General features: G+C 40.5%; 1 protein-coding gene and 1 pseudogene across 1 annotated transcript; both read right to left on the reverse strand.

Moving 5' to 3' along the window:
* Positions 1 to 17898: 17898 nt before the first annotated feature.
* On the reverse strand, positions 17899 to 18378 carry LOC131908571 (large ribosomal subunit protein uL14). Its single transcript, XM_059259612.1, has one exon. It carries the CDS (start codon positions 18355 to 18357, stop codon positions 17935 to 17937), a length of 423 nt encoding a protein of 140 aa, XP_059115595.1. The 5' UTR covers positions 18358 to 18378; the 3' UTR covers positions 17899 to 17934.
* A 3050-nt stretch (positions 18379 to 21428) lies between these two features.
* On the reverse strand, positions 21429 to 23362 carry LOC131907886 (cofilin-1-like; annotated as a pseudogene).
* Positions 23363 to 24894: the final 1532 nt, after the last annotated feature.

Here is a 24894-nt window from a genome sequence, read left to right on the forward strand (position 1 = left end):
TCTGACTCTTTCAATGTTTTGCATTCTCTTCTGTGATTTTTTACCCCCTGAGTCTTGGGTATGGGAGTTGTACTGCTGATATATCAGTTGGGGTTGGGGACCCCATAGTCTTAACTTTTAAAATATTTAAAAGATTGTGGGAGTTTCAAAAGTTGCATTGTGTTTTATATTGACATATTAATTTGAGATCTTGGGGATGAGGAACAAAGGAAAAGTGAAAGTGATGTGTTTGGATGGCAAAGTTGACAAGAGATGGAATGTTGTAGTTGCAATGTTCATTGAATCTAGACTCCAGTGAACCACTGATTTCCTCCCAAATCAGTATCTATACCAAAACCAAGAGAATCCTACCCTCGATGTGCATCTGTGATAGAAGGAAACAAAACATACATAAAAATTTTATTAAAAGTCTGAAACACATATAAACATGAGTGTAGAGCTTGCTGAATTTTCTAATTGGAACATATTTACGCAACCAGCACTTAGATCCGGAAACCACATTCCCTCCAGTCATTACTGCTTGGTTTGTCTTCCAGAATCATAAACAAATTTGCCTGTGATTTTCATTTGCTGTAAATGGAATCACAGGTGTCTGGATTCTTTTACTTAAAATGTATGTGTATTTCATGTTATTGAGCATGGTTTGTATTCATTCTCACAGCACTATGGTATTTCCTTATGTGAGTAAATCATAGGTTATCCATCCATTTTAGTGTTAAAGGCATTTTAGTTATTCTTAGTTTTATTTATCATGAATACTGATGCTATGAACATTTCTGTTCAAGTCTATGGTGAATGTGGGTATGAAGTCCACTGGAATGTGCCTGCCAGGTTTTAATATATATATAGAGAGAGAGAGAGAGAGAGAGAGAGAAACTACCAAACAACCTTCCAAAGTGAGGTACTAATTACATGCCAGTCAGAAGTGAATGAAACTTCCTTTGTTCTTTATATTCTCATTGAACTTTAATAGTTATTGTGCTTTTATTTTACTCTTTTCAATGAGTATAAATGTAAATCAAAATAACAGCAACAAAAGCCAACAAAGAGCTGAGCATCAGCATCAGCAAAACCAGTCCTAGCATTTCATTATGCTGCTACACCAAAGAAACTGTTCTAAGGGACTAATCTGAATATGATGGCTAGATTAATCTGTATACACAGTGAAGACAGAACATTTCAGTGCAGGAAGTCTTCTAGGGTTGCCATCACTACATGTCATAAAATTCTTTTTCAGGGAAGATTCATGGAAATTCTTCTACAGCTTCTGTGTCAGAGGGGATACATATCTCTAATTGCCACAATGGAAAATGAGTACATTTGAGAGAGCAAAAGAAGCTGAAATGTGCAGAGGTCACCTTGTTAGGTCTCCAACGCTGTAATCACTGTAGGACTCCATGCTTCTTATTGCTAGTTGCCAGGAATTTGCAGCTACCACTGAAGATTTTTAAAACCTGAAACTACAGTATTTCCCCAAGGGTTCTGCTCATAGCATGTGTGTAAATAAAGCGTACACATTGAGAATGGCAGATAGTTATTTCTTGGTATTTAGTATTTAAAACTGATCACTTTAGTAAAATAAGGATGACATTTTTTCAGCAATGCATCACTGAGATATTGGGTAGTAATATTAAGGTCAAATGTAATGCTATTTTGGTCAGATGATATGGGTTATAATTGATGTAATTATCTGAAGTCCTACTTATCTGGGAAAACTGAAAGAACAGTAACTAACTTGTGTCATTATATATCAGCTATGTATTGCCAGAACAATATTGAGTTACAATCATAAAACCCTCATCATAGATAGCCACAAATATCCACTTGCTTTATGAGTTTGGTGGTTCAGCAGATCTGTGCTAGACTTGGCTGATTCTGGTGGGGCTTGTTTGTAGTCCTATTTGGCTAGTAGACTGGTTACACCAGTGACCTTGGTCAAGCTTGCTTAAAGTTTACAGGTTGGCTCATTTAGAATGGGCAGAGCTGAGATAATGGGAAACTACTTGGCTCTTGCTGCAAACCCAGTGGCATCCAACTCTATTCTCAAAGCTAACGAATTGGTGGTGGCTCTGGTGTCAGCTGGTGTGTTGGTTATCCATTGCAACATAGGATGTTGTACAAAGAGAAGATTTAAATTATACACATCTTAGGCCAGGTGTGGTCCTGCATACCTTTCATCCTAGCACTCAAGAAGACGGAGCAAGCAGATCTCTGTTAGTTCTAGGCCCCCCATCCCCTGGTCTATATAGTGAATGCTAAGCTAACCAAGGCCACTTGGTGATATTTCATTTATTTAAATGATCTTCCTCTTCCTCTTCCTCTTCCCCTTCTCTTTTTTCATTTTAGCTGGGCTCTGCTTCTGGGTGTCACCAGGTAACAACTACTGCTATGTTCGTTTGGAGGTTCGATAGAAGAGGAACCTACTTCCAATTAATTCAGGTTATTGGTAGAAATCAGTTCTTGGCAGCTGTAGGATTGAGGTGTTCTGTTCCTAGTTTTATCTGTTTTCCTGGTATGAGAGCCTCTTCCATTGTTCAAATGTAGCTATTTCCTTCTTCAAGACTGGCCTAAGGGCAAGAATAACTCCAATAAGATGATCTTGTATATACACTAATGCAGCCATAGGAGTAACATTTTATATTTAAATTAGGTCACAGGTCACACTCATACCCAATGGAAGGGATTGCACAGATGTATGAACATCAGCAGCTGGGAGTCACTTTCGGGACTATTTGCCTCAGCTAGGATTACTTACCTGTCTAGGATAGATGTACTGTCAATGGATGTAAAGGGCAATGCTCACATGGCCAAAACCAAGGCAAGGGAGGGAATGAAAATGCAGAAGTGACTTTTGTTTCATCTCCGGTCACTCATTTGCCAAACTATGTTATACGTTCAGAGATAAGAGTAAGGATAGTGAAAGGTTACATGGTAAACAGCCTAGATGCAGAAAAAGTGGCCAACTGGGGCGAAGAACAACATACTTTTCTTCAGGTGTGTGGTGCAAGTCTATTGCTCTTTGTAAATTTCAGATCCTTCTCCTCTAACCAATACTTCTAAAAGAGCCAAAGACCCTCTTTATAGCCAGACAAGTACTCCCCATTCTACTTGCTTCTCTGTTCTTACTTTGGCACCTCCTGTAGGCTATCTCCTTCTGCCTGGATGGGAACTATGTGCCCTCTCTTCCATATCCTTTCTCTGAGAGTGCCTAAGCAGACCTGCTATTTCCAGGACTCCCAAAGCCAAGCAGATGTCTGCTTCTTAGCAGAAGAAGAGATAATACTGCTTTACTTATGTTTGTCTTCTTCCTTCTGTCAGGCAATTATTCATGAAAACAGTTTCTACTCATCACTCTTCTCTTGTTGAGGGTGAAGCTAATTCATGGTGTCCTATCCACCCACCAGTGTACATCAGGGTATCTGTACGTATCACGGTGCTTTCTTCTGATTTAACACATGCTCTAGAATTTTTTGTGGTCGGCTGCATCTCAGAACTTATGCAGAAAGTCACCTGGGACCTTTAGAAATTCCAATGTCCAGGGCTGGGAATATAGCTCAGAGTGATAGCATTTAATGAGCATGTATAAGCTCTAGGTTCTGTCTCTAAAAGAAATAATTGTCCATGATGCACCCAGAACAATCTCTAGGAGCCCAGGTACTTACAGACTCCCTCAGATGTTTCTCTGATGTCAGAAGCTCTCCTGATAATAGATTTAGAAACCAATGTCCCAATGCATCAATTACATGTAAGCGTGTGGGCTCAAGATGGGTATAGACATTTGCTTAGTCTTGATTGTGATGAGAAGCTTTGCTTGTTGTGAAAGTTTTAGTGAAAAAGTTTTCAGGTTTATGTGTAGATGGAACTAAATTTACTGTGAAGCATCTTCTTATAGACCACTTGGAGCCCCAGTTGAGAAAAACAAAATTCTGCTAGGATTAATTCACCCACTCAAGGTTATACAACTTTGACTGGCCATATCCCTGGATTATTTATTTGTGTGTGTATGTGTGTGTGTATACACAAATATATATGTGTATATATATATACATATATTAAATATATATATATACAAATAATACACACACACACACACACACACACACACATATCTTAACTACGTACTGCTTCAGCAGAGAGAAACCAGTTGCATGAGGGAATAGAATGGCGAGAAGACAAAGAGATCCCACTGGGCACAGATAACTATGCTCATATACCCAGCCAGATTCAGTTGTCTCCTTAGATTAGGCAGCATTGCCTAGCCAGGTCATTATGGAAAAATATTTAGACTTTTGTGTGTAGGGAACCGGAGAAAACCATGTGTGGTCCAAGGCCTGAAGCACACCTGTCCTTGCCCTCCTTTCTCGAATGGAAGATCCATCTTGGGAATTAGGAGGTGAATTATGAATTTCAGTAGGACACCAGCATTTAATCCATTGCACTATCTCATAGAGTTTCTATAAGGATTAAATGAACTCAATACTAAAAATGTATGAGTATAGCCTATGGCCCATAGCTAGATTTTGAAATGCAAGCTACTGTTATTGAAGTTATTTTGGGGGACAAAACATAAATCACAGTAAGTTTTTTTGTCTTCCATTTATATAATATAATTTTGTGACTAGAGTTTTGAATTAAGAACAATGGTTATATAATTAAGAGAATCTAAAAATAAAATTCTACTATATAAGGCGAAGCCCAGAATACCCAGAAGAAACCCCCTGAGATGTACTCTAAGTAATAAAATTACAGTCAAATAGATCTTACCCCAGAATTTCAGGGAGAAAAAAGTCCCTGGTTTCCAGGTTGCTTCAGTTTCCATTATCCTGTCGGCAAAGCCAATAGTGCAGTGTTGTAACCCCTGCTGTGGCTACATGGCCAGAGTTGCAGCTGTGCAAAACCAGTGCCTCCTGATGGACTATGCAATGTGCCTTGAGCTAAGGACCTGCCCCTCATAGGCAAGCTTTACCAGGAAGCATTCTGAGTGCCTCATAGGAATCTGGATAATCACTAGTCTTCCTTCTGTCCTTCCTTCTTTCCTCCCTCCCTCCCTCCCTCCCTCCCTCCCTCTCTCTCTCTCTTTCTTTCTTTCTTTCTTCTTTCCTTCCTTCCTTCATTACTTTCTTTCTAATTTTTTGTCTATTATTGTCTTGTGAGAATCAAATTGGTAGAAAAACATTTAAATTTCCAGATAGTTGGTTGTATAAGGATTGCACTTCATTCTTATGTCTTTATGGAACATTTTCCACAATAAAATACAATCCATGTAACTTTTCTTTTTGAGTTAAAAGAATAGACAATTAGACTAAGGAAAAAATATATATTTTAGTGAGGAAGAAAAGCTGGAGAAAAGTCATTTAGGTGAGACTGTGGATTCCCATCAGTCAGTGAGGGAAAAGAACAAGTGTTGACGGAATGACGGTGTGGTGGCGGAAATAGCTAAATGGAATGTGCCTAGGTAAAGGGTGTAACCCATGTTGCCCCAAGTATAGGAGGTGATTTTTAAGCTGAGGCCAATAATATAACTAGCAGTTAAAAATTAAATATGATATAGCTAAAAATTTCTGAAGGCATTGTATTCTTTAAGATTGTGTGTGTGTGTGTGTGTGTGTGTGTGTGTGTATGTGTGTGTTTATGAAGTTTGTAGAATATGACTCATTGCCAGTGGATTTTGACTAAAATATTTGAGAAATACTACATTGGCTATTTCCTGAAGTGATTTATTTAGGATAATGACCTAGGCCAGAGCTGAATAACTTTGGATTAAGAACAATTTTGTGCAATCAAAATTAAAAATAAGATTATAATATTTGTTGTTTCACAAACCAGAATTCCCAGAAGAAATACCCTGAGATTGTTGTCTACGTGATTAAAGTACAGCTGATGTGATCTTATCCGGGGATTTCATGTCAAAAGAACTGGCTTCTGTCCCAGTCCTTTGGCACTCCTGTCCTACCCTTCTTACTTCTTTAGGTCAGATCAGCTACCTCTGCTTGCTTCTGACTTGTACCTGCTTCCTTTCTAGTCTTGGGGGTCCCCTTTGTAGAAGAGAAGCAGGCCTCAGGCCTGGGGTCTGAGGCAGGCAGGCTTGCGGCTTATGTCAAGTTCTGCTGATTTTCTATTCTATTCCGTTGTAGTTTCCCACATATTTGGATTCCATGGCTCTGCTTCCGGTTGGCCTCACAAGGATTTCATTGTTTCCTTATTTGGTGATTTTCCTGAAGCATAAAATTGATGTACAGAAAATATTAAATAGTACAGCTATAGCAAACAATGCTGAAAGTTGTATGGGACTGGCTGGGGATTTTGAAAACAGTGCATTTGGGTGTCATTGACTGCATTCTCCTCTCTAGAATTCTGGGTGGTCTTGTGAATTTCCTCTGGCTAGCATGCTGGGAGTCCTTTGCATCGAGCAGATCAGACAAATTGTTACATATTCTCCCAGAACTCTTAGGTACTACAAGTGACAGCTTCATTTCCTCCATAAAAATGAAGACACTCCAGTGAGACATGTTCTAGGAAGTCTTCTCTACTGGTGTCATACTGGTATCTGTCAATGCATTGCCATTTTAACTCAGGATATCTTGGGTATTGGAACTATTATTTTTCTTTGACTGGCCATATCCCTGGATTATTTGTGTGTGTGTGTGTGTGTGTGTGTGTGTGTGTGTGTGTGTATACACAAATATATATGTGTATATATATATATATACATATATTAAAAAAATACATACAAATAATACACACACACACACACACACACACACACACACACACATATCTTAGCTACGCACTGCTTCAGCAGAGAGAAACCAGTTGCATGAGGGAATAGAATGGCGAGAAGACAAAGAGATCCCACTGGGCACAGATAACTATGCTCACATACCCAGCCAGATCCAGTTGTCTCCTTAGATTAGGCAGCATTGCCTAGCCAGGTCATTATGGAAAAATATTTAGACTTTTGTGTGTAGGGAACCGGAGAAAACCATGTGTGGTCCAAGGCCTGAAGCACACCTGTCCTTGCCCTCCTTTCCCGAATGGAAGATCCTAAAAATAAAACAGAGGCAGCAAGTGTTAATACAGCTCTCAGTTCTTCCTGCTGTAGACAAGAACCCTTTCAGTGCAAGAGCAGGCAGACCAGCAGGCGCAAGAGAGAGGTGCCTTTGTCCCGGCTGAGACTTTTCGGTTTCAACACCAGGGCTGATTTTCCCTTTCTTTCAATCAGTCCTCATTGCCATCCACCACCCGCTGCCTCCCACCAGTGTGAGACCAGGAAGCTGCCAAAACATTCATCTGGGCACTGGCTGAATTGACCACTTCCCTCTGCCTTTTCCTCATGGACAACAGGTTGTTTCCTTTACTAGCATAGGAACCTTGATGGTCCCTGCGTTTTAAGACTCAAGATTTTTTTTTCTGTTTTTTTTTTTTTCCTGTTACTGAATGTATCCCTCTCTGTTCTATATAATTTGGGAAGTGATGCTTTGATCCTGATAGAGGACAATTTTGTTAAAAGGAGGTGGCAGATTTTGAAGGAAAGCCCAAATTGCCTTCTGTATGGCTTCGGCTGCACTTGTTTGACAATTTGCTTCGCGGGGAGAGTGCAGACAGAATGAATTGCCTGGGCAATTTGTGCCTTTGGCAAGTGGTTCAGGATTGAAGAGAAGAAGAGAGGCCCCAAAGGTTCCAGTTACAAGTTAAAAATAGCCATCCTTGGGCTCCTCCTCTTCCTGCTCTTGTCTCCTCTTCCAACAGGGAGAGCTTTTGAAAGAGAGTGTTCTCCCCTTGCCCTTCCCCCATCCCTTTCTCTACCCCATCACTGACGCCAGTACATTTGAATGGAAAGATTTTTCTGAGCTGGGATAAGTGAGATACAGGAAATGACTATTGAAAGACGCCTTTATGCTTGGTGTTATCATTACCTTAGCATGAGGGAAACTCAGAGGGTCAGTGACGAAAGCCGTTTTCTGAGTTGCAAGGGTGTCCAAGAGCTCAGAGCAATGGGGATGCAACCATCATCCATCCACATAGCCCAGAGGGTGTCCAAGAGCTCAGAGCAATGGGCATGCAAGCATCATTCATCCACATAGCCCAGAGGCAAAAGCAAGGTGAAAACCTGACTTCCTAGGATCATATCAATGAAGTCATACTTGACACTTCAACAGGTTTTTTTTTTTTTTTGCTTTCTTTCTATTTTATTTGTGTGTGTGTGTGTGTGTGTGTGTGTGTGTGTGTGTGTGTGTGTGTGTGTGTTTGGTGCGTGTATATGCATATGCATGTGCAGAGGCCAGAAGCTGACATTGTTATTTTCCTCACTCTCTCTCCAGGTAAGTTAGTAGACAGGGTCTCTTACTGAACCTGGAATTTGTTATTTTGCTAGGCTGTCTAGCCAGCCCTGAGATCTGCCCATCTTGTCTCCACATCCCCTCACCTCCCACAGTGCTGAGGTTACAGACATTTGGCTAAGCCCAACTTTTTTATAGGGGTAATGGAATCCAAAATCAGGAACTTATGCCTTCACAGCAAGCATTTTAGCTTCTGATCCATCTCACCAGCCCCTCAGTAGGTTTTAGATGATGCTTTGCTGTATTACTAATGATGGTCATGAGCTGGGCTTGGGAGTGTTCTAAAAAACCCTCTTCCCCATCCCTGAAAGTGCTTAATGTTTTGAATATGCTCTAAAATGTCTACCTTAATATTTAAAAAAAACTTTGAGAAGAAGTAATAATTTTTACCATAATCCAGATGGAGGTATCATCATTTTGAGTTTATACTCTTGGCAATAAATGATTGTTAAGCTATTTGCAGATTGGAATGAGTAAGATTCTGTCTTTACTTTTCAGGTTTCTCAGAGAAATAATGTGCTTTCTTCCCCTCTTGGAGAAAATCCATCCTCCAGAATTTTGTAAGTGTCATTAGGAAAGAGTAAGATGATTCCACTGAGAGAAGAAAATGTTCTGTGAGCAGAGGTACATCTGAGTGACACACAGTTGTGAGAAATGAGACATGGGACATCTCGGTATGCAACATCACTAACTAATTTTTTTTATACTTTGTCTAATGAGATATATAGTAAACAACCACAATGCTCTGCATGCCCCAATACATGTGGAACATCAGCTTCACACGTCTAATACAGCAGCCACAATTAGAATAAATATGGAAAATACTATGTGGCAAAAAGCATGACTTCAGAATCAAGTGAGATAGAATAAAATGGGCTATAGTTTTGCACAGTCTCTGCAGTTGCCATGGGTTTCTAAAGTCAGTGCTGCCCTTTGCTGAGAATATTAGCAAATGATTGATTTGGGTGGTCTTGTAAACTTCAACTCAGCTTTCCCAATCCTTCTACTTCAAACAGTTTAATTTTGCTAAAAGTACATGTCTTCGACATTTTTCAATCACTCTGAAGGAAATAAAACTTATGTTTGAACTTTCTGGATGCATGAACAAGTCATTTATGATCTCAGTATTAGGAAAACAAATGCACAAACTATTTGAGTTGACGATTCTTTTTTAATTAAATTATGCTGTGGCTGAGTTCTCTTCAGGAACCTACTTGTTTTCTATGTTGCCTCATTTGCCAATTAGTCTTTCTTAAGAACAAAGCTTCCTACACTTGGGTTTCCTGTGTGAGAATAAAATGAAGGCTTAATAAATTCACTGTCTCCTGATCTGCCAATTCATGTCTAGAATTAATTCTGCTTTTAATTTTCCATGTAACTAAAGTAGATTTGCCAATGTCATCTGGAACTTGTCCTTTCAGAACCGAAGGGAACCTTTGCTCTAACATTGTCCAGGCTTGTGATTTTGGAGTAAGCAAACTGCAGTGTAGAAATGTTAACTGAACATCACATAGGTACTTCTGGGGGGAAAAAGTTCCCAAGTAGACTCTAAGGATGCTTAAATCTCTTGTGTATCCCCTCTGTGTTCACCTCTCTGATCAATAATTAACAGTTGAGCACCAAATGAAGCAGTGTGCTGTTCCCTGTATCTGGTCCATTACTCAGCTCCTTTGCTTGTTTTAATCAATGCATTAATTGCAGCAGGATGTTGTTAAGAATTAAGAACCAGAGAACACAGGTTTCTCATCTGTTCAAAGTGCAGATTATTTATTTTGCCATGGTCATTCCTAGAAAAAGATCCTTAGCTGAAAAGGCATTTTTGCGTTACTTAAGATACAGTTTCTTTGGTCTAGTGTTATTTGTTTTTTTCTTTTTTTAATAATAAAATTTCATCATGTTTATTTTCAAATGGACTTTTATAAGGAGAGAGAGAATTTAATTAATTCCTCATAATCTACTCCAGATTTAACAATTTCTGAGGACTTGTGATCCTGTTTATTTCTTTCTCTATTTTTTCTTAATAATTTTAGGCACATACCAGATATCATTTCTTTCTACCCTTACATTCTTTAATACACATCTCTAATATATATGCCTAATGCTATTATTGCATCTAAAATTATAATTACAAGGTCATTAATATTCAGTTAGCATTGAAATCTCCCTGATTATGTCAATGAATATTGTTAAATTTGTCTTTTCTTCATTGTTAATATGTATGGCTATAAGTTCAGGGTTCTGTCACACATTGCAAACTTTAAAAAGAAAAATGATGAAGTAGTCAACTTAGCAAGAAGGATTTTCCAAAATTCTCACAGCTGTAATCTGGACACCATTCAGTGTGACAAGCTTTGCACTAGGTTCCCACAGCTGGTTAGTGTTTTGAATTCCAGCCCCATGAACTCATCCCAGGCCACAAGGGCTAATGCTTAGCGCCCAACCTAGAGCTGATTATTTCTGATGACAGAGTAATGGAGAAAACTCAAGCATTGTCCACCCTTTCTAAATGCACTGTCATCTGCCTTATTCTTCACTTCTGCTGGGAGAAAGTGGTTCTAATGATTCTTGAATTAATCTAACCCACAATAGAGACATGTATTATATCTTCCAAGACTATTTTGTTGAAAGGCCAGCAAAATAACCTATAATAATAAACTATTACCCTGTGTCTTAGATACTATTCTATTGCTATAAAGAGGTGCTGTGACCAAGGAAACTCTAATAAAAGTAAGTACTTTATTGGGGGCTTGCTTATAGTTTTCAAGTGTTAGTCAGTTATCATCATGGGAGAAAGCAAACAGGCATGGCTCTGCAGCACTAGATCAGAGTTTTACTTCCTGATGCACAGGCAGCAGGCAGAGAGAGACTGCACCTGGTGTGGGCTTTTGAAACCTCAAGGCCTACTACTACCCCAGTGACATAGCTCCTTCAACAAGACCATAACATCTAATCTTTCCCAAACCATTTCCCAGTTGAGTCACACACGTTTAAATATATGAACCTGTGGAGGCCATTCTCATTCAAAGCACTACACCCAGTAATCCAGGAAAAGAACTTTCATGTCTTATAAACTCCCCTCCCCTCCCCTCCCCTCCCCTCCCCTCCCCTCCCCTCCCCTCCCCTCCCCTCCCCTCCCCTCCCCTCCCCTCCCCTCCCCTCCCCTCCGAATTGAACCTGGGTCCTCTGGAAGAACAGTCAGTGCTCTTAACCGCTAAGCCATTTCTCAGGACTGAAGAGATGGTTCGCCTGGTAAGGGTGCTCACTGCACGCCTCAGGACCTGGGATTGATCTCCCGGATCCGTATGGTGGAAAGAGACAGCTGAGTGCTGCAAGCTGTCCTCGGACCTCCGCACTATCTTCAGCTAGCTGTCCGTGCCTAAGGCTGGGGTTGTCTAAATCATACTTTGAGAAATCCTGAACAAAAGAAATGACTCATGAAGTGATTTTTTTTTTTTTTTTTAATTTGGAGACCTTGAGCTAGCTATACAGCTGAGAATGACCTGGAACTTCCAATCCTCGTGACTCTGGTGAGTGCTAGGATTATAAGCGTTTGCCACCATGCCTAGAAAATGCAGTGCTGGGGGTAGAACCCAGGGCCTCATTCATGTTAGAACCTTGTGTTCAAGCCCCTGGAATCTCATACCTGTACCTCTTCAAATTCAAATGTCTGTCTTTAAGTTGGACTTTAAGAAACATATGAAGATAAGGTAGAAATAGAAAACATATACCTACCACAGTCAGATTTGATTATAGCTTTTATGCTTACCTATCTGGCTTGTAACTGACTAAATGTTTTAAAGACAGCTTGTTCTTTCATCAAAGCCAAAACTACTTCCATAAGAATGTACGTTCAAATCAGAACAACTCTATATGGGAATGTTATGGGCTCTTTCAGACTTGCTATTAAGGGACCCCACCCATTCAGCATCCAACAAATCAAAACTAAACAAAACAACAACAACAACAAAAAGTGTTTATTATATGAGTTTACATTTTTAATGTAAATGTTTTGTCTTCTTTTAGTTTGTATTGATTGATAACTTAGTAAGAATAAAAGCTGGGCAGTGGCAGCTCACTCATTTAATTGGCAGGCAGAGACAGATGAATCGCTGAGTCCGAGGCCAGCCTGGTCTACAGAGTGAATTCTAGGACAACCAGGGCTGTTACAGAGCCTGAAACAGAGAAACCCTGTCTCAAAAAAAAAAAAAAAAAAAGCAAAAAACAAAAATGAAGAACAGTAGCAACCATCACCACACATGCAAAAAAAAAAAAGAGTAAGAATAGGTTCTGAGAAGGGGTGAAAGAAAAGAACATGAAGGCTTAAAAAATGGGACAGATCTACCTTGAAATATCTGGTGCTGGTACTCATGGAACTTTATATTCTAGTTAGACACTATGACCCTGAACTCACCCTCAACTCATGGAAAATGTTTTTTTTGGTCTTGGAAAGTTGCTACAAGGATAATACTAGGCAGAGTTTCCTGGCAGGTACTCACAATCTGTTGGGGAGAAATGCTTTACATAAGGGCTGACACCTGAACTTGAATGAGTGGAGGGGCTAGGCATGAGCACGTTCCAGCAGAAGTCATCAAGGAGAGCATGAACCTGGCTTCATAAAGGGTGGTAAAGGTAATATTTGTGATAGAAACCTATAGGTGAGAGCCAGGTCTTGGGGCCTTTGTCCATGGATAAGAGCTTGCTATCTCAGGATCTTGGGAATTGATAGCCTATATTCAGCAGGCACACACGCTTCTCAGTGTGGCAGAAATTCTCCGATTCCCTAGGTATCAAGATCCCTGGGAGAATTTGTAGCAACCCATGCTGCTGTCCCCATTGAGGGTTTCTGATTGAGCAGGTCTCGAGTGGGGTCTGCAGTTCTACAGTTCTAACATGTTCCTGGAAGGTGCTCAAAGGGCTGGGCCAGGGAATCACACGTTGAAAGCACTGCTTAAACAGCAGCTCAGAAGAGCATGGTGTTTGGGTATTTGTCCATCCTTGGCAGTTACCTCAGAAAAGAAATTTCTAAGTGGAATAGTTTGTGTGGCAGGTGCTTTGCTACAATTGTCCTGTATCTCTTTCTCCTAAGATGCCTGCTTTTCCTCTTTTTGCAAATGAATCTGATCCTCAGAGTGGAAGGAGAGTATCTCAAGGTAATCAAATCTTCTTATTAAGTAGCTCCCTGTGGGTCCCCAGATGTTGTTCTTATAGGAACCAGAGGCTGTTGCATCTGTTGCTGGGGGCTGCAAAACAGGAGTTCTCATCTTAAGGTGATGGAGAACCGCACCCTCATCTTTTCAACCGGGACTCTTTAAAAAGGCACTTAATCTTCGAAGACATTTACACAAGAGGAAAGCAAGTTAGCAGAGGCCAGCAGCATCACTGATCTTCAACCAGGAGACACTGAGACCGTTAGGAAACACGGGTGAGCAGATGTCTACGGAGCGTGTAATTGATATGATGCTTTGCCCTGTCTCTCAGCCCTTAGTACCATACTTCCTGTTCAAGGCAGTGAAAGTGAAAATATTAGTTGCTGTTTGACCGAAGGAACAAGTGTCTTCCAAATGAACACATGATCTATTAGCAGTCTTGCCAAGCCTTCCCATGGGAACAGGCATTTTACTTTGTTTTACAGCTAATTTCGTTCTTACAGCAGGTTCCCAGACACATCAAATGCCTTACATTGGAGGCTGAAGTCAAGATTTATAGTCTAAGTTCACGTAATTTAATGTCAAACAACTTTGATAACATAAAGGCTGAAAGTCAACTGTTTTCTCATGGGTTCTCATAAAAAAGTCATTTTAGCCAAATTGAGTTTGAAAAGCGGGTGTGTCCTTCTGATCTGATGGATGCTGCCTACCCATGTGCCCCTGGGAAGAAGCTGGTCACTCTCTTTTGCTACTGTAGCAACAGAATATGAAAAGGGACTAAGTGATTCTTAGTTGGTATTATTGTTGGATAACCTAGAGTGGATTTTGTTGGCTTTTTCTCTCTGGACTTTAAAGTGGGGAAGAAAGCCAAGGGTTTCCACCTCTGATAGTGCATTGCTTTTACCCACCCTACTCTTGATTCCTTTGTTTGTCTCCTTACTGTCCAATATCTCTCTGCCACCTACATGTCACATGTCATGATGATCTAGTTCACTAGATTGAAACCTTCACTTGTGCAGGGAATTCACTGGAAAGGAGATGTTTTCTTTGGTTCTTATCTGTGGATTCATAGGTTTGTCGACTCTTGGAGAAGAAAGGATGTTGGAGATCATTAAAACACGCTCCTATTTTACAACCAAAGTGGGAATGAAATAAGTATCATACCCAGGGAGGAATAAGAAGGAAGTCCTGGAGGTTTCTTTGACTTTTGCCTTGGGATTTTAACCAACTGTGGGGTAAGGAGAGAGTGATGGGGCCTTGTTTCCTATAACCTGATGCTTTCTAGATTATGATATACTAGGCCACTTCTTAACATAAAGAAGATGAATATTCATATCCATCAATAGATCTGAAAGAGAAGAACAACACTTCAAAGCTCTTGGAAAGAGACCTGTACCGAGTTGAAGTTGGTCATTTGTGGAGATAAACTGCCATGGGCTATTGAAAAAAAAATAAATTAAGAATTGCTTTAGGGTATACAGCACACCAAAACTAGGGGCCTTTTTTTGGGAGATTTGTTCTTCACCTGGAATATAGCACAGTGCAATTTTTCTAGGCTAAAAATACTCAGAAGGAGAGGAGAGAATCAATCCAAAGTTAACAAATCACAGTTAATCATTCTGCACCTGCTTTTCTTTGTCTACTTAGTGTGTGTGTGTGTGTGTGTGTGTGTGTGTGTGTGTGTGTGTGTATACCTTGGGCCCAAAGCAAAGCAATCCAAATACAAATACAACAAACTGACACTTTCTAGGAAGAAATTTATATCCTGGGCCTTGCAGCTGAAAACTAAACAAAGGGAAGCCACAACTCAGCCTGGGGCTTTGTGGCCAATAATCTCATTGTGATAGAAAAGGTGACAGTGCTACTAATGATGATGGAGAAATCGGGGGGGGGGGGGGGAGGGAGGGAGAGGGGCACAGTGCAACTCAAACTGTCCTGTGGGTCTCCCCTGAGGCAGCAGTTCAACAACACTGCTGCTGCTATCTTGCCCATGCTGTTTACTCCGGCATAAAGCAATACCAGTATATCAGTGCAGTGGGAATGACAGGGTCAATCCGGGGCTTGTTAGAGATGCTGTCTCAGGGCTCACCTCCTAGAACAGTGGTTCCTCAGCCTGTGGGTGGCGATCCCCCTGCCTTGGGGTTTGAACAATCCTTTCACAGTGGTGGCCTCAGACCACTGGAAAACAGATATTTACCATTCATAGCAGCAGCAAATCACAGTAATGAAGCTGCAACAAAAATCAGTCTATGGTTGGGGTCACCACATCATGAGGAACTGTATTACAGGGTCCTAGCATCAGGAGGATTGAGGACCAATGATTTAGAAAGTCAGAGTCTCTCAGGAGTAGGGTCTAGAATTCCAATTTACTGTACTTTCTAGTTGGTCCTTACTTTCTTGAAATCTGAGGAGTATTAGTAAGGGCACCTGTTGGAGAGCCAAGTATCATTGCTTGTCTATGATCCTAGAAATCAGGAGACTGAGGTAGGAGTCTTAACACAAGCCCAAAGCCAGCCTGAGCTACATAGTGAGTTCGAAGCCAATCTGCACTATATAGTGAAATTGTATCTCAAACAAAACAAACAAGCAAACAAATCTACCTCAGCTTGTGTTTTTGATGCCTAAATATAATCTTGTGAAGTAGATGTTTATTTTGGGGGGCATGAGAGCTATGTAGTTATACGTGTTTGAATGTTCAAATAATTCACTTCAACTCCTCTAGATACTTGGTAATGGTGATAGCTAGAAACAACAGAAAGTATTTGACGTTCTTTTCTCTGCTTAACTGCAAACTGTCTGTAGCAATTACCAGATAACTCTAGGTAAGTGAATTCTATCATGAATTTATGTTTATTTCTCAATAAACAATAAAGGGATTAAGATTGAGGCTTTATAGCATTCCACAGCTCAGAAGCCAGTGGCAGAAGAGAAAATGTGAACACTTTTTGAGATCTAGTCTTTACCTGTAGTTTCACTCTGGCCTCCTATGGAGAAAAGGGCACCTGCTTGTTTAGCACCCAATTAGCTCCTTGTTTCAAAATTTGGTCCTAGCACCCAAATACTGTGTTCCTCTAGATGAGCCTCAGTATTCTCTTTCAGATTCCGTATCCTCGCCTATAAAACTGAAAGAATAATAGCTACCTCACGGAAATCCTGAGCAATGGAATAGTACAGTCAAGTGAGGAGGCAGAAACAAATAGCCAGTATCAAGCTTAATCCATGAGGATTTTACTTATTAAGGCATCATGATTTGTGAGGATGCTTATTGCGATGACTATGACAGTGATTTTGTTTAAAACAAAAAACAAAAACAAACAAACAAACAAAAACAAAACAAAAACAAAACTTGGTCTAGGCCAGAAGGTATCCACTTTGGTAACTTTTTAAAAAAAAATTGATACAAATCTTATTGTAGTATACCATAGACTCAGTAGAAGACTGAGAGCATAAAGCTTGCTGTGTCATGAATTGCACAGAGTGAAAGGAAGCCAACACCTAAATCTAGCCAGAGACAGACAGGGCTTAATACTTCCCTGCCCAGATACAGACACTGTATCCCCAGTCAGAGCTCCCATTCTGGCTTTTAGCACCTAATTCTGGTTTTACTTGCTTCAAAATGTTTAAATTATAGTGTTTATACTTTTTTTCCCACTGGCCTCTGTTTCTCCCTATGGGTGCACCATGGATGTATGTGTGTTGTATGTACATACATGTGTGTATATGTGTACTGGGTGCTTAGTACATTTGTGTTTCCATGAATATGTGTATGTTGTGTGCACTTGTGCATTAATGTATGTGTGTACATGTTGTATGTATGCCTGTGTATTATGTGTCTATGTGTATGCTGTACACTGGTGTATTCATGTATTCATTTATGTGTATATGCATGTGTGTGAGAGAGAGATTCATGTATTTTAACATTTTAGTGTAAGTTGTTAGTCTCATTATTGGGTAGCATTTCACTATAGAAATATACCTAAATTTCTTGATTTTATTCTTGCAGATATTTGGGCTGTTTCCAGTTTGTGCTGTTATGATTGTGATTAGTGGTCCATGAACTTATGTATTTATTTCTTTTAAAGAGAGTGTTTTCCTCTTCAGCTCAGGCTAGCCTCCATCTAGTGATCTTCTTACCTTTGTCTCGGAGTTTGGGAATTAATGGAAAGGAATGGACCAGAGACGAAGGTCTGGTCTTGACACATCTGTACAACTGTGTAGATTAGCATCCCTGCATACTCACTTATCACTGAGATGGAGGCACTGGCTCCCAAATATACAATTTGTGATGCCTATGTCCATGGCATCTGCAGTGTCTGGGAGCTCCTTAGGGATTTAGGGTACGTCTCTGATTCTGCCCCTCCTTTTGGTCAATAATTTTTTTTTTTTTTTTTTTTTTTTTTCTTGGAGCAAAGACTTTTTAATGAATATTTTACAAATACACCAGAGAATCATGCAATGCTGCCTGCATTGGATGCAATCCTGGGCCACAAGTCTGCACATTCCTTTGCGACTGGACCTGTGATAGCAGAACCTTTCATCTCGCCTTTATTGTTTACTATGACTCCTGCATTGTCTTCAAAATAAAGAAACACCCCATCTTTTCTTCGATACGACTTTCGTTGTCGAATTACCACCGCTGGATGGACCTTTTTCCTTAGTTCTGGTTTGCCTTTCTTAACTGTGGCCATCACCATGTCGCCCACACCAGCAGCAGGAAGTCTGTTCAGTCGTCCCTTGATTCCCTTCACAGAGATGATATACAAATTTTTGGCTCCTGTATTGTCAGCACAGTTGATCACAGCTCCTACCGGAAGACCCAGGGAAATCCGGAATTTCGCTCCGGAGGACCCACCACGTCCTCGCTTCGACATCTTGAACGCCCGGAAAGAGTCAGAAAGGCGGTCAATAATTATTTTTTATTTACTGAGGGACTGAGCTCCCTGGAAGTCAAGCACAGGGAAGGCAGCTGCTGTTGTAACTGATACGAAATGAGAAATACACCAGAAGCAGGATACAGGAAAAATGGATGCTGGGAAAAGACAGTAGAGACAATGCTGGGCAAGATGGCAGCTTCCTGGGAATTAGGAGGGGATGTGTGGAAAGGAAAGGGGTTCTGTCTAGTAAATACTATTTTATTAACGTGTCTTAGCTTTCTGCATGTGCTCCAAATATCACAGGCAAAAATAAAACTTAGGTTCCAAGTACATTAAATAAATGGAATTGTCAGAAACTGCCAAGAATTCTATAAGGTCATATGGCAAAGAAGAAAATATGGAAGCTATGAAACAAGAGAAAAAAAAAAGGATGGGAATGCAGTTGAAAGTACTGTCACACACCAGTGAGTCTCCTGGAGAGGAAGTACAGAGACGAAGGTCTGGTCTTGACACATCTGTACAACTGTGTAGACAACCTGATTTAGTTAGCATCTCTGCAGACTCACTTGTTACTGAGATGCAGGCACTGACTCCCATATATACAATTTGTGGCTCCTATGTCCACAGCATCCGCAGTATCTGGGAGCGTCTTAGGGATTTAGGGTATGTCTCTGATTCTGTGTCATCCGACTCTAGGGACAAGGACCAGATACCGACGCTTTAAGAAACCTTACATGTGAATGTGTGTCCTTCTGATGTGGGAGAAATACTAGTGTGTCACAGTGTTTTTCAACCTTTAATGCACACCTGAATCAGAGAGTTTATTAGAATCAGAACCTGGAAGCTGACATTTCCAGTTCCCAGATCACATTTTGAGAAGAAAAATGCTGAATGATCTTTGAGGACTTTTTCTGAATTAGAAAAACAACAAAGGAACAGTTGTAAAGGGAAAAAGAAGAGAAGGCTAAAAAGCAAATCTCACAATGCAATCACATTCATGTGGACACTTAGGATCGATCATAAGGCATTGCTCAGTAGCAATTACTGTAATGTTCTGAAGAGAGAAACAAGATTTGCCATGTTTAGGATTTCAAAAGAAAAGCTGTTCTGGAAAGAGGTACACATGAACTGCTTTCCTGAATCAGACTTTGCACAGCAGAATACTAGAATATTCTTTCCTGAAATACTAGATGTTTGTGTTTGTATATGTGTAAGACCTATTAGTTTTTAAGAATTTGTTTGCAGACACACATTAGCCAGACACAGCCAGACACAGTCAGACACACACACACACACACACACACACACACACACACACACACACACACACACAAGGTTTCTCAGTGTCTCCAAAGCAGGGCAGATTCCTGAGCCAGTGGAGGTCACACATGTCTTGGCTCCAGCCTAGCTTGAAGCCCTGAGGAATCCCAGCCCACACCACATTTAAATAAGGCAAACCCCAGGCTCTTAGAGTTCAAGCTATGGGAAGTGGCAGGAAGCTCCTGGCAGACAGATTCCAGGCCTGAAGTTTGACTTTGGAATCTAAGTGTGACACAAACTGTCCAGAAAATTGTCATGGTAGGAGAAGTCTTGTCTGCTCTCTCTGTCTCTTTGTCTGTATCTCTCTCTCTCTCTCTCTCTCTCTCTCTCTCTCTCTCTCTCTCTGTCTCTTTCTGTGTATGTGTGTGTGTGTGTGTGTGTGTGTGTGTGTGTGTGTATGTTAATAAAAAAGTGCCAACTGAAGGATCATGAGCTCATTTTTTTCTTTGATAATGATGATGACAATATATACTAATATTTTACTCAAAATATTTTCAGAAACTCTCTTTTTAAAGCTTTATATATTTATTTCTTTTTACAGTCTTGAGAGCGGGGCTTGATGGCTAACTTTGTTTCATAGATGAGGAAACAGAGGCCATAGGGTGCTTAAGTAATTTGCACAGTCACATCGCAATGTGAAAAGTTCGTAGCACACCAGAGGCACAGATCTAAAGCTAGGATACTCTGTAGATTTTTAGGCCTACTGACTACATGGATTTTGTAGTTTAATTCTAAATCTGGCACCAATCCTTTCTTTTTAAAACCCATCCCTTACAATAGGAATTCTTAGCAACAATAAGCAAGAGGTGATGTCTGTCTCATTGCCCCTGGAATCAGGTTTGGCCTCACTACTTCTTTTCACCCACGAAAAGTAAAGGCTGGCTTTCAAGATACTCCTATGTGTCTGCTAGCTCTAGGACCACTAGCCAAACCATGAGATTAATTTCTGGATAATAAGAAATGTTTGAACAGCCACTTCTATTGCTCCGATGTACAATTGTCCAACCATCCCACATAGAGTGCGAGCATTCCAGCTTTTAGCAGCCTTGTTAAGTGTGAGCATACCAAGGTCAGTTGATCTTGGCCCAGATTAACTGGACTGTCCAGATAATATCTCATAGCCTTGAGGCTTTAACACAGGAAGCTTGGGGTGGTTTCTTCCTTTTTTGTTTTTAAGTTAGCATTTTTATTATATCTTTTTTTTTTTTTTTTTTTTAAATGAAGGTCTCTTACTGGTCCTGCTTCCACAAGTGACCAAGATCAAGGGAAAAGGGAAAGAGCCACCTGGTGCAGAGGAGGTTATTTCTACAACATTCGATTTATACACAGCATGAAACAGATAGACAGACAAGGAAAGAGTCACAATTGTGACTGGGAGCCGGCAGCAGGAATTGAGACAGAAAGGGAGTGGGGTTGGCATTAAAAAAATACAGGGTCACCTAAAACTGAGTGCCTAGAGAAAAATACAGGTCCCCTCCAAACTGGGCACCTTGGGGGAACCTGTTCTATGTCTACCCAAGAGGAATAAAAAGATCCAAAATGGTTTGGGAAAGTCAACATCATCAAGGATAGAGGGAGGAAGGCCATCCAGGAGGGTGGGATGAGAGTTTGGCAGCTGGGTGAAGGGATTGCTCTCTCCTTGTTGGGATCCCCCTGGCCCATGTGGTCTGGAGGAAGTGGCAGCCTGTAACACTGAAGAGCAGGTCTGGTACAGCCAAATGCTCCAGGCAGGGCCTGGAGGCTGCTCACTAAGGCTTACTCTTCAGGGAGATGACAGTGTGGCCATTTTGTTTTCTGTCAGGATGCAGCAGTTCTTGATCTCCTCATAGCAGTTTCTTATAATTCATGTTTGATGTCTGTTGGCTTCTTCTTGATGGTACCTTTGGTGCTGGCATAGATCATTTCATTCTTAAGGGGTGCATTCTTCAGGTACTAAAATGATGAGCACCAGCTCTTCATACTTGCTGTCTTGCATCATAGAGAGCATAGCAACAGTCCTGGTACACAGCATCTTTTTTTTTCTAATTAAAATGATTTCATTGAATGTGTGTGGGCATTTTGCTTGCATTAATATCTATATACTGCTTGCATGCCTGGTGTCTGAAGAGGCCAGAAGAGGATGCTAAATATCCTGCAACTAGTACAAATGGTTTGGGGCCACTTTGTGGGTGCTAAGAATATAACGCAAGTCCTTTGAAAGAACAACCAGTGCTGTTAACTGCTGAGCCATCTCTCCAGCCCTATCTGGCAGCATCTTGATAAAAGTAGTATAGGCGTCATCTACAGTTTGCCCTATGTCATCTCTTAGGATCTCAATGGCCCCCTATGCTGTGGTATTCTTCCTCTCATGCAGGCAGAGGAACACTGCCTTCTTGCATATCTTCACTTCCTTCACTGTTGATGACTTTTGAACCTTCATGTCATTGAACACCTTGACGACACCATCAGAGGAAGGCATATCAGAGGCCAGGTTTGTGGAAGTGAAAGGGAGACAAGGAGAGTCCAAAAGAATTGAGCTGCTATAGTTACTAGGACCTGACTGAACCAGGCAGTTTCTTAAGTAGCAATAAGTAACTGATACATTAAATGATTCCAGGAAAACTAGTTAAACTTTTCAGCGTTCTGACAGAACAGCTCAGGTGAAACTACCCTACAAACATTTCACAAGTCCACTATCATCACCCTGGGGTCCTGCTTAGCTTTGTCAAGAATGTGGGGTGTACTTTCTTTCCTATTATAGAGGTTTTGTAAATACCTGCTTACCCTGTGAACCACTATGTGAACATATGAGCAGCCTGTGGTTATGGATCTTGTCTCTACTTCTCCTGGCTTTCCATTCACACTGGAGCTTTCTCCCTCTCTGTCTGTCTACTCAAGGATATTTGGTAATCACCAATGTCTACTTGTGGTTTGCCTCTTTGAAGCCTTAATTAGTAGCGTCTTGAATCTTGAGTACTTCAGGAGTAGCCAATGAGTTTGACTTTCCAAAAAATATACCCAGTGGGTGTGAAAAATGCTCACTCATTAAATTTAAGGAACTCAAAGAGGCCTTTATGTAAACATCCAAGAAGATAGCACATCTTTTTGAAGCTCATTCTCACTTTAGTAAGCAGATAAATGATTGGGGGATGACAGATAGGTTGCTTACTACTGATGATGAACTTTCTTCAGCCATTAATAATGCTAACTTAAATTCTGGCAGAAGGCAAGCTAATCTGATAACTATGGTGTGGATTCCTTTAACTGCAGCATGAAGGGATAAAGTCAATTCTGCCTCCTAGAAAGGGGAGAAAACAGATCTGAGTTGTGTTGATAACTGCTTCACTGAAGCTCTCTGAGTATGCCACATGTGTGTGGTTTAGCTGGCGACCGTGGTGTCTGTATGTATGTGGTCATAGATTTGTTAATACCTCTTGTCTGCCAGGGCAAGACCACTAGTCCCATTTTAATTCTAAGTTAACCTCAGGCTGGAGCCGATCCATGCTGCTCAAACATAAATGCTGACACTCGAGCCAACCATCATTTTTGGCCTTACAATTTGTTGTTTTCCTTTCTCTTTCTTTTTTTTTTCCGAGGGAGTTTCAACATTTGTTAACAGTCCCAAACCAGCACTTACACAGGACACAATGATTACATAATCTTCCATAGATCCTGATACTTTCACTGTATTGCAAACTGCCATGGTGTTGTAAAAAGCCTCAAATTAGAGAACAATTACTAAATGGCATAGTTGTAGATAGAGCGTCAAATTTTACTGTCATGATCATTTTGATTCTTTTGAGAAATGTACAATCAACATCTCAAGTGAATTTTTCTTTCTAAAGTATAGATTTAGACAGACACTTATTTGTTGTCTATTGAGTGCATTTCTTCTGTATTTTCTCAGGCTGACAATACAAATGTCAGGTGCCATTATGTAAGAGAAATTGAACTATTTTTCCCTCTTAAGTTTTTTTTTTCTTGAAGGAAAACAAGAAGTGAATCTACTATGCTTTTCACACCTGTTGGTATCATGCCTTTAGCAACAACAGGATTTTCATTCTTAACTTCTAAATTTGCATTTGTCTCCTAATTCTTAAACAATCCAAGCAATTGTGAGCTTGATGAAGAGTTGGAAAAATTTGTACTAATAATACTTTGTGGCAGATTTCATGGTGGTCTCTACCCATTGGTTTAGTTCTAAAGTGATTTGACCTATATTTAGGTTAAATACTATATGTCTACAGTTGGAATTATGGCTGTTTTCTAAGATAACTTGTTCTTCAGAAATCTTGCTTGGTGACTTATTGGAGTTACAGTTGGTGACATTACCAGTTTTTTTTTTTTTTCTCTGTTACTAACTAAGTCTCATACCACCACAGTATCCTAAAATATTCTCCTGGTGATTGGGAAAAAAATGACAGTTAACTGCTCAACACATTGGGAACATTATGAGTGATCATGGAAGAGAGCTGAGGTTGCCAGTCACCACACAATTTCCTAGTTGTTGAGAACTAAATTTAGTGCCTACAAGACTCCTCTGAGGTGAAAGATCCATGAGGTGAGAAGTCAATGACACAGCAGAAGAAGTACAGGGTAGAAATTATCAGATCATTGGGAGCTTCAATGTCATCTATACTTTTCCAGCGTGCTGGGGGCTGGGCATGTCATTCAGCTGTGACATGACTTCTGTTTGTCATCTGTAAGATGAGAGGATGAGTGCTTATTTTATTCATGGATTGCTCTAAGGACTACTTTGGACAAATAATTCCTAGTGCTTGATGTGACCTGTTTGCTTTCCTCCCTCATCCTGACTCTCACCATCTACTATAGAATACAGCACAAAAGCTCTTGAACACAGCATGCTAGTGCCATGCTTTTTCCATTCTGTTCTAGTTCAGATTTTCAGCTGAGTCTCTCTGTAGCCTCTCCACCCACACAGAAACCGAATGCTTAGTTTCTAGCCATGCTACTCATTGGCATGCTTCAAGGTGCTCACTGGCAGGCTTCATGGCACCTACTGTTCCCTTCACCAGAAGAGACCCTCTGTCTCCAGTCACCTGACAATCTCCCACTATGGCGTTAAGGCACAACCAAATCATCACTTTCCTTTAACTTTTGACTCAGTGTATGCATCTCTTCCCCAGACTCCAGCAGCCTTCATTTACCCTGCTAGCTGGACATCTTGACTTTTCCCCTAGCATTTACCACTGTCATAACTGCCATTATTCTGAT

Source organism: Peromyscus eremicus, chromosome 4 (genome assembly GCF_949786415.1).
Source record: "Peromyscus eremicus chromosome 4, PerEre_H2_v1, whole genome shotgun sequence".
NCBI lineage: Eukaryota > Metazoa > Chordata > Mammalia > Rodentia > Cricetidae > Peromyscus > Peromyscus eremicus.

Coding starts and splice junctions, on each gene's coding strand:
- LOC131908571 (XM_059259612.1), bottom strand. CDS start 18,357: ATGTCGAAGCGAGGACGTGGTGGGTCCTCCGGAGCGAAATTCCGGATT.